Source organism: Oenanthe melanoleuca, chromosome 1 (genome assembly GCF_029582105.1).
Source record: "Oenanthe melanoleuca isolate GR-GAL-2019-014 chromosome 1, OMel1.0, whole genome shotgun sequence".
Taxonomy (NCBI): Eukaryota; Metazoa; Chordata; class Aves; order Passeriformes; family Muscicapidae; genus Oenanthe; species Oenanthe melanoleuca.
In genome coordinates, this window is record NC_079333.1 from 97471719 (window position 1) to 97487254 (window position 15536).

At 40.0% G+C, this 15536-nt stretch overlaps 1 protein-coding gene across 6 annotated transcripts in view; it reads right to left on the minus strand.

The window, feature by feature from the left end:
- RPS6KA3 (ribosomal protein S6 kinase A3) overlaps positions 1-15292 on the minus strand; it is a 74985-nt gene extending 59693 nt beyond the window's left edge. For 2 of the 6 annotated variants that reach the window (XM_056487866.1, XM_056487850.1), the window contains exons 1-2: positions 15048-15292; positions 2390-2446 (exon numbers count right to left, since the gene is read on the minus strand). In XM_056487866.1, the coding sequence (XP_056343841.1) occupies positions 2390-2446; positions 15048-15119 (129 nt within the window). In that variant the 5' untranslated portion in view covers positions 15120-15292. Of the gene's footprint in view, positions 1-2389; positions 2447-13989; positions 14117-15047 lie in introns of those variants that run through there. The other 4 variants (XM_056487834.1, XM_056487820.1, XM_056487828.1 and 1 more) reach the window with 4 other exon arrangements.
- Positions 15293-15536: the final 244 nt, after the last annotated feature.

Below are 15536 nucleotides of genomic sequence, written 5' to 3' on the forward strand. Positions count from 1 at the left end.
AGCTCAAGTAATATTTTATCACCTGACAGCATTGATTAGCTTCCAGCTAATACAGCTGCTCAGTCAAATATAATGTCTTGTTTAAAAACCCCTAGATAATTTACACCACAATTACCAACATTTTACTCACCACAGCCTAGAAATAAATGCAAAGTATACTCCTAAAATACTGGTCTGATACATTACAAAGCTAAAACAACCTCAGCCAAGCAGCTCAAGCATGACAGAAAGAATATTAGAGAAACGTTTCAACTTTTTGATGGTCATACTATATTAAAATCAGTTGCTCACCAAAAAAAGCAGCAGCTTGGACATTTCCAAAGGAAGTAAGAGGAAACATTTGAAAGCATCCTGTAATTATCAAATACTGAAAGAAAAGTTTGATAATTTTGAGGGCTAAATCTCTGCTGGCTGCCAGACACCCACCCAACCACTTTCTCAATCCCCCCTCCTCAGTAGGACCTGTAGAAGAAAAGCTCATGCACTGCCTTCGGAACATGGCCAGCACACACCAGTTACCACTATGGGCCAAAGAGTATCAATTTAGGGAAAATTTATTTCACCTGTTGCCAGGAAGTGATAAACAAAGATGAAACTAAAACCACCTTCTTCTCAGGCTGATACCACTCTTTACCTCCTCCCTGTCAAGCAGCACAGGTGGAATGGGAATTGCAATCAGTTGTTAACACTGTTTCTGCTACTTCCTTAGTTTATCCCTGCTCCAGCACAGATCCTTCCCACAAAGTTTAGTTCTTCAAGAATAGACTGCTCCAGCCTAAATTCCCCATGAGAAAACCTGCTCCCTGTGGGCTTCTCTCCAGGGGCTGCAGTTCCAGACACCAGCCTCCACCAGAATGGGCTCTGCACAGGCTGCAGCGGGGAGAGCTCCGCTGTAATCCTCCAACAGGCTGCAGGGGACAGCTTGCATCACCATGGTCTTCTCTGGGGCTGCAGGGGAATCTCTGCTCTGGCAGATTCCTTCTTCACTCATCTTGGTGCCTTTCTGGGCTGTTTCTCTCACACTTTTTTTACTCCTTACCCTCACAGATGCAACACAGCAATTTTTACCATAAACATGCAATCACAGATACCCATATGGTTGATAGGCCTAGCTTAGGCCAGTGCTGGACCCATTTTAATGCTGGTTGAACCTGACTCTGTCCTACATGGTGGTGTAAACCACCTGACCCCTTCTCACAGAGATCAACCCTCCCCACCAAAACCTTGCCTTGTAAATCAAATACAACTGTTAAATTACAGACTCAAAACAAGGAAATAATCAAGCAATGGCATGTCAAAATAAATTAACAAAACAAAACTGAACCCTTTCCCAAAGATATGTTCTAGCTTACACAAGAATTCAAGTAAGCATTGTAGTCCATATTATGCACAATATCAGAACAAACGATCTCCTAGTGTTGCCTTCTAAACCCACAATTACTCTTCTTACTTTTAACACTGTGACTTCAGTCACCTGTCAGCAGTTGCCTCATTTCTTCCTCTTGTGGTACATACAGTAGAGCCTTGATGCTATGAGGAGGAACCAAGAGCAGCTATACAATGCAGGCTTGCAGTCACCCAGTTTTCATGTCAGCTTAAGAGTTACATCTATTATGGGTACATTTGAAGATGGAAAAAGCAACTTATTATCTCAACTCTCTCTGTGCACAATTTCAGCAGACAGAAACTGCTATGGTGTTGCAATTATATCCATATTTCCATATATAGATGGAAACAGCTTTGACCATCTACTTACAACCTTAAGCCTGCACAACATGCACAGCAGCGTGTGAACCCTGAAGTCTAACAAAACATGGAGTTTCAAAAATTTATGTTTTTATTGACAAAGCCATTTATCAGATTTAACATTCAACTATTACTCTCTTACACAAAAGTACAGGTAAACTTAATGTTTGACAAAATTCACAGGCATTGCAATGAGAAAACTGAGCTCAGTGTCTTCACATTATGAAATTTTGTAAACTGCAAGTATGACATGAAGACAAGGAACCTTAAAAATTATCACAATCAGGAAAGTTAACTGATCCTCTAGTAACAATCTCTATTCTTAAGAGGCCTAGGTTAAGAATTCCTTTGATTAATGCCTTTCAATAACAAGCACAATGGAAACTACACTTTCACAGTTGTTCCTCACCCCTGACCTTCTCTGAAACAGTATTGAAAGCTGAGGAATGAGTTTTGAGAACAGTAGGATACCAAACTAGACCCGAGTTAGTGAGAAAAAAAACCTCTCTCAAAAATATTAAGAGTACACCCCACATCCAGTAAACTCAAACAACAAAACACTAGTGGCAAACTGCCTATGAATTAAGTGATGTCAGTGTGCTCCAATATTGTACTGTTTTTATTACAGCCATCTTTTACTTACAGTTTGTTGGTTGATATCATCTTCTCCCATAGGTTCATCCACAATTTGCTGTCCATTCTGTAAAAAAGACACAAAGTGAAAATAAATACTGAATCCAAGTACAGAAATAAACATATGGGAGATAGGCTTCCATAGCACGTTACTGTACTCTCTCCTCCATATTCTACAAAGCAGGTAATTGCAAGCAAACACGGAATGCTCCCTACTGCTGGCATGTAATGCCACTCTTCCTTTGATCCTCATGTATTCTCAACTTGGATGAAGTCACAGTAAGAAATATATAAAAGCACTTGGCATTTGAAGCCTCACTATTACACAGCTAGACATTATTTTACATTACTACAACTTCTGCAAAACAGTTAAACCTGATGAAGACTGAATGGCAAACAGCCACACAAAATGAACAGAGAAAAAGGTTCTTTCTAAGAGCATGACCTTACATAGCAAGTCAGCCCTTATTCCACCTCAAGAAAAATTTATGACTACAGTATAGACTTAGAAAAAGCATAGAATGCAATTCTAATTTTACAATTTTACAGCATTTACCACTTTCTGCACTTTCCCAAGGGCCATTCCAACAAGCCATACAGAAAAAGTCTTTTGAATTTGAAATTTAGACAAAGATATTTTTTTTAAAATCTTAAATACATTGTTGGTCAACAAAGGCTTTCTTTTTCTTGACAGTAATACTATACTTGGAGAATTTCTGAGAGATATTTTTCCCTGAAAGACTTTGAATGACTTTGCTTACACAACAAACATGACAAATAGCAAGTTGTAAGGAAAAGTATGTATTTCCTACATTATGGTACAGGGCGTGACCTCTTAAGGCATTAATTATTAGTTTGTTCCCAAAGTTAACAGCAATTCAGTATCATTTTAAAAACAAATTAAAAACTAATAAAAATGGTTACCATTTTCCATTACCATTGGAGACAGACTTTGAGTTCATTTGTACAGGTTCCCTAGAGAACCCAAAGTCTAATTAATCAATTTTTTCAAATCATAATTTACTTAAAAGTTAAATACATGTATAGATGTCAGAAAGTTAACAAAAGGTGGCCAGAAATTCAGAGACTTTACATTCATTCCACCCCTTCCTTCTCACTACTCAGTTTTTTAGCAGAATTCTTCACAACCTTTCTAGCATTCTTCTGTAACAACTTCTGATCAATAGAATCTTCTACCATGCATATGGCTAGAGGAGAGTCTTTCATATGTGACAGACTAAATCCTAACCACTTATGAATTCTAATTTTCAAATATTGCAAGCACATTGAATGTTCAATCATATGATTACCAGCTCTCTAGCAACTTCTCTCCTGAGCATTTTTTTCCACGAAGTTCAACTGGAAAAAAATCTAAATTATAGGAATCATGGATTTTCCAAATATGACACAGGTGGGTTGAGTTTTTTTGAGGAGGTTTTCTTTAGGTTTATTTGTTTCCTGGTTGTTTTGTTTAGATGGCTGGGTTTTCTGATTGTCTTTCTAGTGCAGACATCTGGCACACAGTAGCAGTACTATTTTCTCATATTTCCTGGCTTCAGGAAGATACTAGAGATTTCTGGCATGACTCTGGTCTACTCCAAAAGTCATCTTTCCATGATGGAGGACTAATAAGCAATCAGTGGCATATGCTATAAATCACTACAGCAGTAAATATAATCTTTAAAAGCTGTCTCAGTTAAGGGCAGTCAATACAACCTATCTGTACAGCAAAGGGTAATTTGGTAAGATGATTCTCCAAGAAGCTCACAATCCCCACACTGTAATATCTTTTACTTATAGTGTACAGGCATTGAATATTGTATTTTACTATCCTTCCTTAAGATTAAAAAAAAAAAAAAAAGCTGATGTTAGCAAATAGAAGACCAGAAAAATACCAGCTTAGCTAAGTAACAGAAATGAGTGATTTTAGTAAAGGTTGTTTACAGGGAAACATATTGAATATACATATATCATTACTATCAAGGCCACAAGTCACATACTTCCCCTTTTCACAAATTTATGACATAAATTCACGTATGTATTTTAGCTGCACACCTCTACATTCTGTTCATGTTATAAGACAGCTTCCTTTGGGGGAAAAAAAAAAAAGTAAAAAAAATCAGTAGAATAAATAAAATAATTGACTTTAGCTGGAAGGGAGGCTAAACTCTGGGGCCTAAAATAGGGAAATTTGTATATCAAAACCATGTGCTCTACACTGACTCCACTCCACATGCAGATTTTCAGAAATGGTGATTCCTGCTAGAATAGTCATTCTGCTAAATAATAATGTACATTAACTGCAGGTTACATGAGAATTTATCACATAATAACTTTAAGTTTTCACATTTACTATTTTAAGACAACTGAAACCAGTTTGAAGTGAAAATCACTCTCAGAAACTTCAGACAAGCCTCCCTTCAAAGACAAAAAGACAAGACCAACCTCTGTTTTTAAAAAGGCTCTAATCTTCAACCTCACTGACTTTCTCAATAATCAACCAGAAAAACCACGGCAAACTTCTGCAAAACAAATAAACTGTTTTGCACAATCTGGTTTTCCTGTTTAATCCTGCAGTCCTTACAGTTACTTTTCAGCTGAACTCAAGCAACGCATTCAAAACACACTCACTGGAACTCGGAACAAACTCAAGAAATCAGCATAAGCACCATGCAGTCATGTCTGAGCCAGAGCACTGGATTAGCAAGATCTTTTTAAACAGGTCTACCTAAGCAACGATTATGCTACAGCAATCACTGGATGGTAGAACCAGTTTTTCTCAGAACAGTCTGAGCCATGTAAGGTAAAGAAGAATATGTATATATGATTTATGGTTTGCTGGTATATACCATTAAATGGAAAGCAGTTGTGTATTCAGAAAGGCTACAAAGCACACAGCCTTTCTTAGGAGTTAAAATGTACAGCCCAAAGGTTCCTGTTGGAAATGGCACTACCTAAACCAGTGTGAGTGAGGAGGTCAGCAGTGTGCTTAAGGGGTGAGCAAATAAACATTTTGTTTTGCTGGGCGTAGACTCCCTCTAATACTTAACTAGCACCAAGGGCATGCCTCGATGACATAACAGACTGGGAATAGATATAACAGTCTGATGAATACAGATTAAGAGAAGGCTGAATATACATCTTTCACATTGTCAGATTAGTCTCATTCAAAAGACAAAAGACTCCAGACCTTGACTATTCTTCAGGCGCTTGTGTCCCATATCAGGACAACTAAGTGAGCAGAACTGATCCAATATCTGGCTATTCCCAGTACCCTGGTTCCAAAAGTACAACATATTTCAGACAGTGACACAAGAGAAGTATAAGAAAAATAACAGAAAAGGTCCACAGAAAATTTCTATTAACACCTGAACAGATCAACAATCAGTTTCTGCCAGTGAAAGGAGGGTGCACATCCCTTATAAAAGCCAGCCTACAAAATGATCTTCTAATTGCCTCCGATTCAACTTCCTATTCTGTTTTCCAGTGCAAAATGCCATGTTAATTAAGGTACAAAATTTGTTTACTCAAAGCTTTTAAGCCTCTTGCCATATCTACTAAATTAGTAGAAATCAATACCCAAACACAGCTGGGTTCCAGCAGTGTTCCTGAAGATCATGGACAGGAACACAAAGAGATCCTACAGGTTCTCTACTAGGTATAAAGCACACAGACACCAGGGAATCTTTATCAGGCAGCTGGTACATGAATGTTCCCCATATGATCTGACAGAACATCTGACACAAAAGTCAATCAATCATCAATATTTCTAGCAACCAAAAATTACAGGTTTCAACCCACTGAACTCTCAGGATATAAGAACTCCTAGGAATTTCCTGTCTGGAGGACAGTTTAAAGAAAGCTTTTTTAAAATTAAAACTATTTCAAATCTGGACCAGTAATGCACACCTATAAAAAAACCACACTGAAGGGATGACAAGGCCACAAGTAGCGTCATATGTTAGATACTGGCATCAAGAAAACACGGTCATACCAAACCCTTTGCAAAAAAGAAGTACACCAAGAAATGTAGCCCACATCCCCCTACAATGTATTAACCACTTCCTTTGAAGTACTGAATATCCTGCACTTTACATACTAGAGTTATATATTGATCTGCAAGTCATAATGACACTTTTTTTTCTAAATTATGGTTTCAACATTTACTGCAAGAAATCCAATTTGTCTCAGAGTCTGGCAAAACTCACCTGCACAATAAACCTAATGCTTCTCTACCTTAGCACTGGACCCAGATGGGCAATTTTGTATGTACAAAACAGCACCTAGCACCCCATAGATACAATTAGGACTTAGCAATCTGGAGCAGGATATCTTGTTTTAATAATAATAATGTCAGGTAACTGTAATTCCAATTACATGTTTTTTACATATAACCATATCAATTAAAATATTAAGTGGGTAAATCATTATGTTTTCTATTGTACTAATTTTTCCTATTTTCTCCTTAGTTTCATCAATAATATGATAGCACACACATGAAGTTTTTAGATTTATTTTAGCATCTCCACTCCTACATTCTGTTTGCAAATCAAAAGTTCCACTGTTTTGGACCTACCTTGCTAAAGACTTTATTATGTTCTACAGTCTAAAAGGATTTTTCTTCTGAAGGGCATTATATTTATCCCCAGACCTTCTTTCATATTATATATCTTCTTCCACCCTCAGAATATCTCTCCTTTGCATTTAGACTATTGTTAGATGATTTCAGGATGTTTAAGTATTCTTTCTGGTAAATATTTTAATTTTTTTCCTCAACTAGGTCTATCAGCTGTTTAAAAACCCTCTATGAAACTGATACTAATTGCATCCTTTGGAATAATTCTTCCGCCATTAAACTCAACATTTCCTAATTATTAATACTGGAATTAAGCATATAAATTAGTAAGCAGTTCTTATACTATAAACAGAGCTCAGTAGACTTGGCAACTATTGGCGTTTCCACGTAATTGGTGCCCTGTAGCAGAACCATAAAACTCAGTAAAGACAAAAAATATTATATTCTTAGACTTAGCAATTAATTAAGACTTAAGAAGAGTTAAATCAAGAATTACACTATCAGTGCAGAATGATGCTTTCAGGACACAAGTAAGCAAAAAGAGATAAGACATCTGAATCAGACCCTTCACAAGTTGTTATGTGGAAGTTTTAACATGCCAATGAGTAATATAGGTGATGAAGCTTCTAGTTGTCAACTACAAAAACTTCCAGACTTACCCAACAACTGCAGTTATTGGATTTAAACACAAGAACTTCCAGTATTATTTATTCTTTAGCCATTAAAACACTGGGTATATATAGATCTGAGCTCTTCCTCTCTGGTGTTTCTAAGGGACTCTCAACTGGCAAAGCCCAGGAACCGTGAGGTCCTTGGATAGAGTGAAGCTGTGAAAATGCTTCTGTGGCTTGTTTCAAAGCAGCACAGAATGTAGCATTCCCACTGAAACACTTGTAACAAATCTACTACAAGGCTGTGTGGAATCACATTCGGTAGAAAAAAAAAAGCAATGAGCTAGTCTGAGAAAAAAAAATTGTAGTCCTGCAAAAACAATAGTTGAAAATAGACTAAGAGGACCTTAAGAGGTCATCTGACCTATCTCCATGCACCAAAGCATGATCAGCTATTCCTACAATGCTGCTCACAAGACATTTATGTCTAAGCCCTTCTTAAATCTTCAGGAGTTTTCACAATCTATTCCAGTGCTTAAATAAAATATAAGGCTTTAATAGGATCTGAATTAATGACTTGTGGCCTAACTTCTGAGCTGTGAAGCCACACAGATCCAAAGCACTTACCTAAATCCTGACCCGCTTAAAATTTACTAGATGTAAATAGCAGAAGTGAGCCATCATCTTGGACTTCTCTGGCTGTTCTCTTATAGCACTTATCCAAAACATTTTGCATACACTGTTAGAAACAGTACATGTAAGTATTAAAAACTCCTTATTAAAAAAAAAAATAATAAATCCCACAAGTATTTTTTTTTATATAAAACTTAGTTAACTGAAGTTCCATGAATTTCACATAATTTATTCTTAATTTTATTGTCTAAGGTGACTGACTTCTTCCTTTGCTGAGTATTAAAAGAAACAACAGGATGTTGAAACTTGCCTCTCTGTAGACAATCACAGATAAAAGCCATTAACTTGCAAATCATTTAGGTACAAAGCCAAACGTCTTTAAGTTAGGATACTTGGGCAACTTTAACTATGTGATTTTATAAACTCTATCTACTTTGCCACCCTCTTCCTATCTAGTATGACTCAAGAGTACAGTTTAACAATACAAAAAAGTAGTCCCCTTTCCTGTACTGCAAGGCTTTCCTTAGCTGGCATTTGTCCAGCACTGTGCCAAGTCACTTCAGAAAAGAATAGCAAAAAGATTTGCAGCTCTCAGCAAGTTTAATTCTCTGAATTAATTCATCTTGAAGTCAAGCAAGTGCCACAACATTACTCAAGATGCTGTACATATACTGTTATAAAATCTTTGTCTTGGACAAGTAGTCTATATAGCTAAAATGAGCTCCAAATCATGTGTGGTCACGTGTTCACAAAAAAACCCAAACCAACCAACAACCCAAGAAAATAAGATAAGACAGGGAAGACCAAGTCTCATTTAGTTTCCTACCTGTACAAGTGGATGGGTAGTAAATGATTACACTTAACACATGAATTCAGCAGCTTTAGTAAAACAAAGCAAAAAAACCCCACAGCACCTAATCTCTGTTCATCTGCTACAAAGAGGAGGAAGAAATACACACATCAGAAATCACCTGCCTCATTGTATCCAACCACTGCTGCACACCTGAAAATAGAAGGAATTCCTTCTCCTTGCATACAATCTTAAGGGTGACTCTGGCACTTAAGAGTGTGCAAATCTTATTATTAAGACTGCATCTGCATGAGAAGGCAAGTGCACCTCACCTTCCCTGCCTCCTGCAGTCCCAGGCCCATGGAAATGCCCTGTGCCTTCCTGGGCTCCTGCCAAAGGACTGGAGGCACGCAGGGAGGACGTGCCAGGCGCTTCCCCTATGAACAGGGCAGCCAGCAGGCACAGCAAGGCTGTGCACTGCAGCTCCCGGTGCTGCACACTCAGGTTTTCAGATGAGCTGGTTTCTCAGACTGCGTGATAAATTCAAAGAGTGAAATTTAATATTGCAGTGAACTAAAGCATTACTCTTTACATTTATTTTATAATTTATTATTTTGCTACATTCTTCTAAGAAGAGAGAATAAGCCATGCAACAACTTCACTATTTTCTAAAATTCAGGATTTCAGAAGTGACTTTATAATAAAAGTAAGCTACACGAAGACAGGAGGAGAAAGAATCCCCATGAAGCAAAAAGCACGGTTTCACAAGTAAGTCTAAGTTCTAACAGTAACTAATTTTGGAAAACATGTTATGCAAGAAATAATTCAAATAATATTTACATGCTAAAACCACCGCTTTTTGAATTTGCAGGACGTGTATTGTTGGGTATTTAAAATCACAAAATACTATTTCTTCACAACATCTGCATATAGCTAAGTAAGTTTCAATAAATTAATGCTTGGATTTCTTTTAACATTTATTTTAATTTAAACTTAGAAACTGTCAGGAAACAAACCTAGACAATAATAACATATTTTTAAGATACATACTCACTTATACACAACTGAATGGCTTCACTGAATAAATAAATAAGTTAATAATAAAAAAATATGGTAGCACATTTCCTCCAAAAATAGTTAAGTGGACCATTAAGCACACTACAGAGATTTCTTGCGTCAAAGGCAACGTATGGTAACTCTTACTGATAGGAACTAACTGGCAGCAACTTTGTGGTCAACGCACTGGAGTAGGTCCCAAGAAATTAGAGTTCATGTAGTTCTAGAACAGATTCCATGAGTGATGCTAGATGGGGTTCCTAAGCTGTTGAGACTCATTTTCCCATCTGTTACATAGGATTTTTTTCCCCTCTATTTCCAATGTGTAAGGCATTTAATCTTATTCCAGGGAATAAGGAGAGAATAAGTAGATGGTATCACGTATGCAAGCATATAGCACAGCAACTGTGGTACTCAACCACTTCACCCAAACTTAAAAGGTTCCCCAAGGAATTCTAACGTTTTCCAGTTTTACTGATTAAGTTATTCTCCTCTTGAAAGTCACCAAGACTGAAAAAAAGAAATTAATTATACGAATCTACTCTGGCCTGAAAAACTGCTTAAAAGTTTCACTATTAGAATATGGTTATGAATTATATATGTTAAAAAAAGAACCCAAACAAAACAAAAAAAGCCTCAAACCCAAAACAAAACATGTCCTCCAACCAAGTGCCACAGAAAAAAAACCAGAATTCCAAACCAATATCTTGAATAAGTTCTTAAAGCTGGTAGATCTGCCAACTGCCAAGATCAGTCAACACACAAAGCTAATATTTTTGATGTGCAGAAATAATTAAACGCCCACCTCAGTCTATGTATCATTGTGACTTTAAATCAAGCATTTCAAATGACAAACAGCTACAGTCACTGTGACAGACCACAACCAATTCAAAGATAACAGACACGCCTTTAAATGTGTCAATCTGCTTACATCTACTTTGTGTTACATGTCCCAGCTGGGGCAAGAAATATTGCCTACACTACAACAAACAAAACAATAACAAGATAAGAACTGCCAATGTAATAACAAAACCATTCAAAAAAGTTAAACTCAACACCTTTACAAGGAAACCAAGAGTAGTGCATGTAGGTACTGAATTCAACAAATTAAAGCTCCTGCCTTCTCCTGCCCCATTCAGCTGACCACAGGACATAATCACTGTGTCATGGACTAGGATTGTGTTAACTGAAAAATACAGCAGGTAAAATGGACAAATTAGGATATAAAAAATCTGTACATGCCCCCCTCAACACTTTTCATGCAGATGATGTGTTTCTCAAGACAGTATTTACATATATATATAAGATCTGTTATCTACCACAGCAGTTTGTGGAATATAGGGTATACTGCTTATTTAAATGAGAACTAAATTTCCAATTCCCATTTTTAACTCAGTACAAGAAAACGTCACCCCACAAGTCAGTGAAAAATTCAGACTTCAGAATGCACCGTGCTGACAGCAGTTATGCGTGAGAAGCGACAGCTGAGTGCTGCACATAATTTTGTCTATAATGGAGAGACAATGGATAGTCTTCAAAATCCCCACAGACCAGTCCATTTAGGTGATTCCACTTTGGCTTTAACTATTTACCAGTGTTGGCTATACCAGAAATGACTGCAAATATAGCTTTGTTCCTGTGGAAGACAAGTACAACACTGATTACAAAGTACAGAATGTGAAGAGACAATCACAACCACAGGCTCAAGGCTACAGGTGGCAAGACATCCAACAAATTTCAGCTGCCAGACCAGAAATATATATGGACATAACGTCACACTGACAATCAGAATTAAACTACGAAGCAAAATTTACATTATACTAGTTTCTTTAAAGTATCAGCTTGACTGTTAAATGCTAGCATCTCTTGTCTTACGCAAAGTTCAAATAATCTTGGATACAGAATAAAAACCAAATAAACCTGTGAAGGAAGATTCATACCATCTATTTTAAACACCTGAACAAGTGACCATAAACCCTGTCAAGAGCAGTGGGAAAAATAAAAAAGAACTTTCTCCACAGCCAATTTGGAGCACCTAACTTAAAACTCCTAACTATGGCTGTCACAAATGCTTCCCAGAAAGTCTAGCAAATAGCATCTCCTTATGATGGCCAGTTCTTTCAACATACTGATGTCCAAAATTTGGCTGCCATAACTGTCTGTATTCATTCTCCTCCAGTTGATACTAATATGCATAGCTGGGAGTACAGATCAAAGGATTCAGGCATTCAACTGCAAACTCAAATCATCAATACTTAATTTGCTCGAAAGCAGATGACTTGCAATAATAGGCATATTCTCACCCTGAAAAACAAACCTATGCTTATTATGAATCCTGAGTAGACACTGAGTCAATAAGAGACAGCATCACTCCACAGGCTTTAAAGGCTCTGTGATTTACAACATGAAACTGAAACTACACATATTATACAGACAAAATATTTTTAAAATAGTGTAAAACTTCACACATTGAAAAAGCTGTCAGAGATGCAATGTGGATCACTGATCTATTTGCACCTGTAGAAACAGAAGTCCTGAAAATGATTTTTGAAAACCATAAAGCCACATTTTATCTAAAAAATATTGTCTGCTTTATTTTTTAAGTAAGACTATATTCTACTGCTCTGAACATCTAATTTACAGCAGCTGTTTGTGGTTAACTACAATCTAAACTTACAAATGGAAGCTATTTAAAGGTATTCTATCCTCCTCCTAAATTTGCTCACCCATCACAAGCATACCTCCTTGGTGGTACCACTGTAACTGCAGTTCTTCACTGGGAAACAAATGAAAAATCAAGTCAGTTAAAACCTCCACAAGCCGTTAAGACAAGGGAAGTGTTGAGTTGAGTTTTAGAGTTCAAAAATTTGTAATTACATATGCAGATAATACAGTGTTATAAGAACTGTGTCAGCAAATCAGAGGTTAGCAGAAATACTTCACTCAGAGCTACAGCTAAAGACATTATTAGTATCAAACTATGGCTGAAATCACAATAAGTTTCAAGCAAATGGAAGAATATTTTTGCCCAAGGACACTCTTGCAGAATAGGGTCTGTAATTAGGATATTGCTATGCTACAGATAAACACAACTCATGCAAATCAAAAATCTAAGTTATGTATTTAGGTCACTTGTTTATATATTTGAATTAAACTTATCTATTTTTACTATAAATCTTTTCTTACATAGTCATTTCATGTAGGCAACCTTTCTAAGCAACTTTTTTGAGTGTCATCTGAGAAGCTTTTGCAGGTGCAGCCTGGTCTTTTCAAGCACTGTTTATCCTAGACTAGGGCCTTGGAGTGCAAACCTGTCAGTTCATGCTGTTTCACGTTTTATTAGTGGTCCTAGACATATTTTGGTGATAAACTACCGTAGACTCATGTCAATTTATAAGTTTAATTATTTTTAAGAAAGTGACAAAATACACTTGTTTCAAGAAGTTTATGACAGCAATTTAAACAAATGCTGTCTGAAATATGCTAAAGCAAGTAACAAAGTATAATCACACACTTACACACATTGCAAATAACAGTCTATCTAGCATATGTACTACGAAGTTTGACCGCATGTAGTGAGCAAAGACTAAAGCAACAGTTATTTTTTCTAAATGATTAATCTAAGTGTTTTCCTCTACCACCTTCTGCCCCACCCTGAAGCATCACACTACTATTGTAGTTACTCCCAATCTAAAATTATCTAAGATCACTACTCCAAAAGTCAGTGAAAAACTAGCGCAAATTTAAAAGTAACTACAGTACCTGGGAAAAAATTAAAAGATGTATGTGCCTGTAAAATCAGAACTGTAGGTTCTTCTGACTCACTGAAATACAGTGATTTTCAGAAGAATGATGATAAGACAGATCAAAAGGACAAATCCTGATACTGCAGAAACTCTGCATTGGTCTCTCTTTGCTCCTCTCACTAAGGAGAGAGTTCTAACCTTGCGACTAATTGTTGTGAGCTGGCCTGGGTCCACACCGTTCCACATCAGCATCACTGAAGCAGCCTGGCTGCGTATCAGCTGGAGCCGATTCAGGTCGAAGCCGCACTGTCAGAAGCAGCTTTTCCTATTCAGATGGAATCTGGTCACAAAGTAGCACTCGCACCGAGGACTGCTAGGGACTCAGGGAGCAAGCACAACTGACTGCGTAGGTTCAGGGTTTACATAGATCCAAACCAACAGTAGTAGGACAAAAATTAAAATAGCTGAAAGCTTCTATGGCTCGGTTGCAAGTGACTCTAATTTCCAGGCGCTCTCATTATTCCAGCCTAGGAAAGCTGACACGCGTCCTGCCTAACAAGGACAGGCACAACACGCACTCCCCGCTACCACAGCGGGAAACCCACACAGCGCGGCACCCCGGAGAGGTTCCGGCAACGCCGCCGAGCACAAAGCTTCGCCCATGCTTCACCACCCTGCGCGTCCCCGCGGTTTCCCAAATGCTTGCGAAACTGCCGGCAACCCCATCCTGCCGAGGGAAGGGGGCAGCGGCACCGGACGGGGACCTACACGGAGCGACAGCAAGGCGAGGGCACCGGGCAAGGCGAGGGCAGGCCTGGCGCTCCTGCCCACCCCGAGCCGCGCCGGCGGACGCGGCGGGGCCGCCCTGGGAAAGGAAACTCGCCGTGACAGTAACCAGACACCGCGCTGGAACAAAAGCGCCCGAGCCGGCGGCCACCGCGGAGGCAGGTTACTCCCTCCCGGGAACGGGGCGGAAGGGGAGGGAGCGCGCCGGGAGCAGCCCGGTCCCGGGAAACACGCCCCGAGCCCGGCGCGGGCGGGGGAGTCCCGGCCGGTGCCGGCCGTGAGTCAGTGCCCCGGAGAGGGAGCGGCGTGCAGGGGCCGGCGCCCGCCGAGTCCCCCCGCCGGGCCGCTGCCCTCTCCAAAACCTCGCGGGGGAAACTCTGCCCATCCCCTAAGCGTCGGCGGCACCGGGACTCCCGGCCCCGTCCATTCTTCACAACTTTCCCCGCAGCACCCCCCCGCCCGCCCCGTACCTCGGTGCTGCTCTCGGCCGTGCTCTCCACAGCCATCTTCTGCCAAGGGTCTGCCAACTGTGCCAGGGGCATCTTTCCCGTCCGGCTCCCGCAGCCTCCGCGCTCCGCGTTCCCGCTACCCGGCGGGGGCGGCCAGGCAGGCAGCGAGCGCTGCGGAGGGCGCGGGACAGCCCGGCTGGCTCCGGCGGCGGCTCCTGCGGCGACTGCTGCCCGCTGCCGCCGCCGCGGTGCGCCCGTCCCTCCCCCGCGCCCTCCCCGCTGCCGGGCGGGGCCGCGCTGCCGCCCTCCCCCGGCCCGGCCCGGCTTCCGCTCACGACATGGCGGCGGCCCGCGCTCGCCCGCGCCTGCGCCCGGCGGCCCCGAGCGGCGCCGTTCTCTGCGCCCGCCGCCCGTGAGGGGCTGCGCCCTCAGCGAGAGAGGCTGCGGGAAGCGGGGCTGCGGGGAGTTTGTCTCACAAGCAAGCGCGGAGGGAGATGTCGAGAGGCGGGT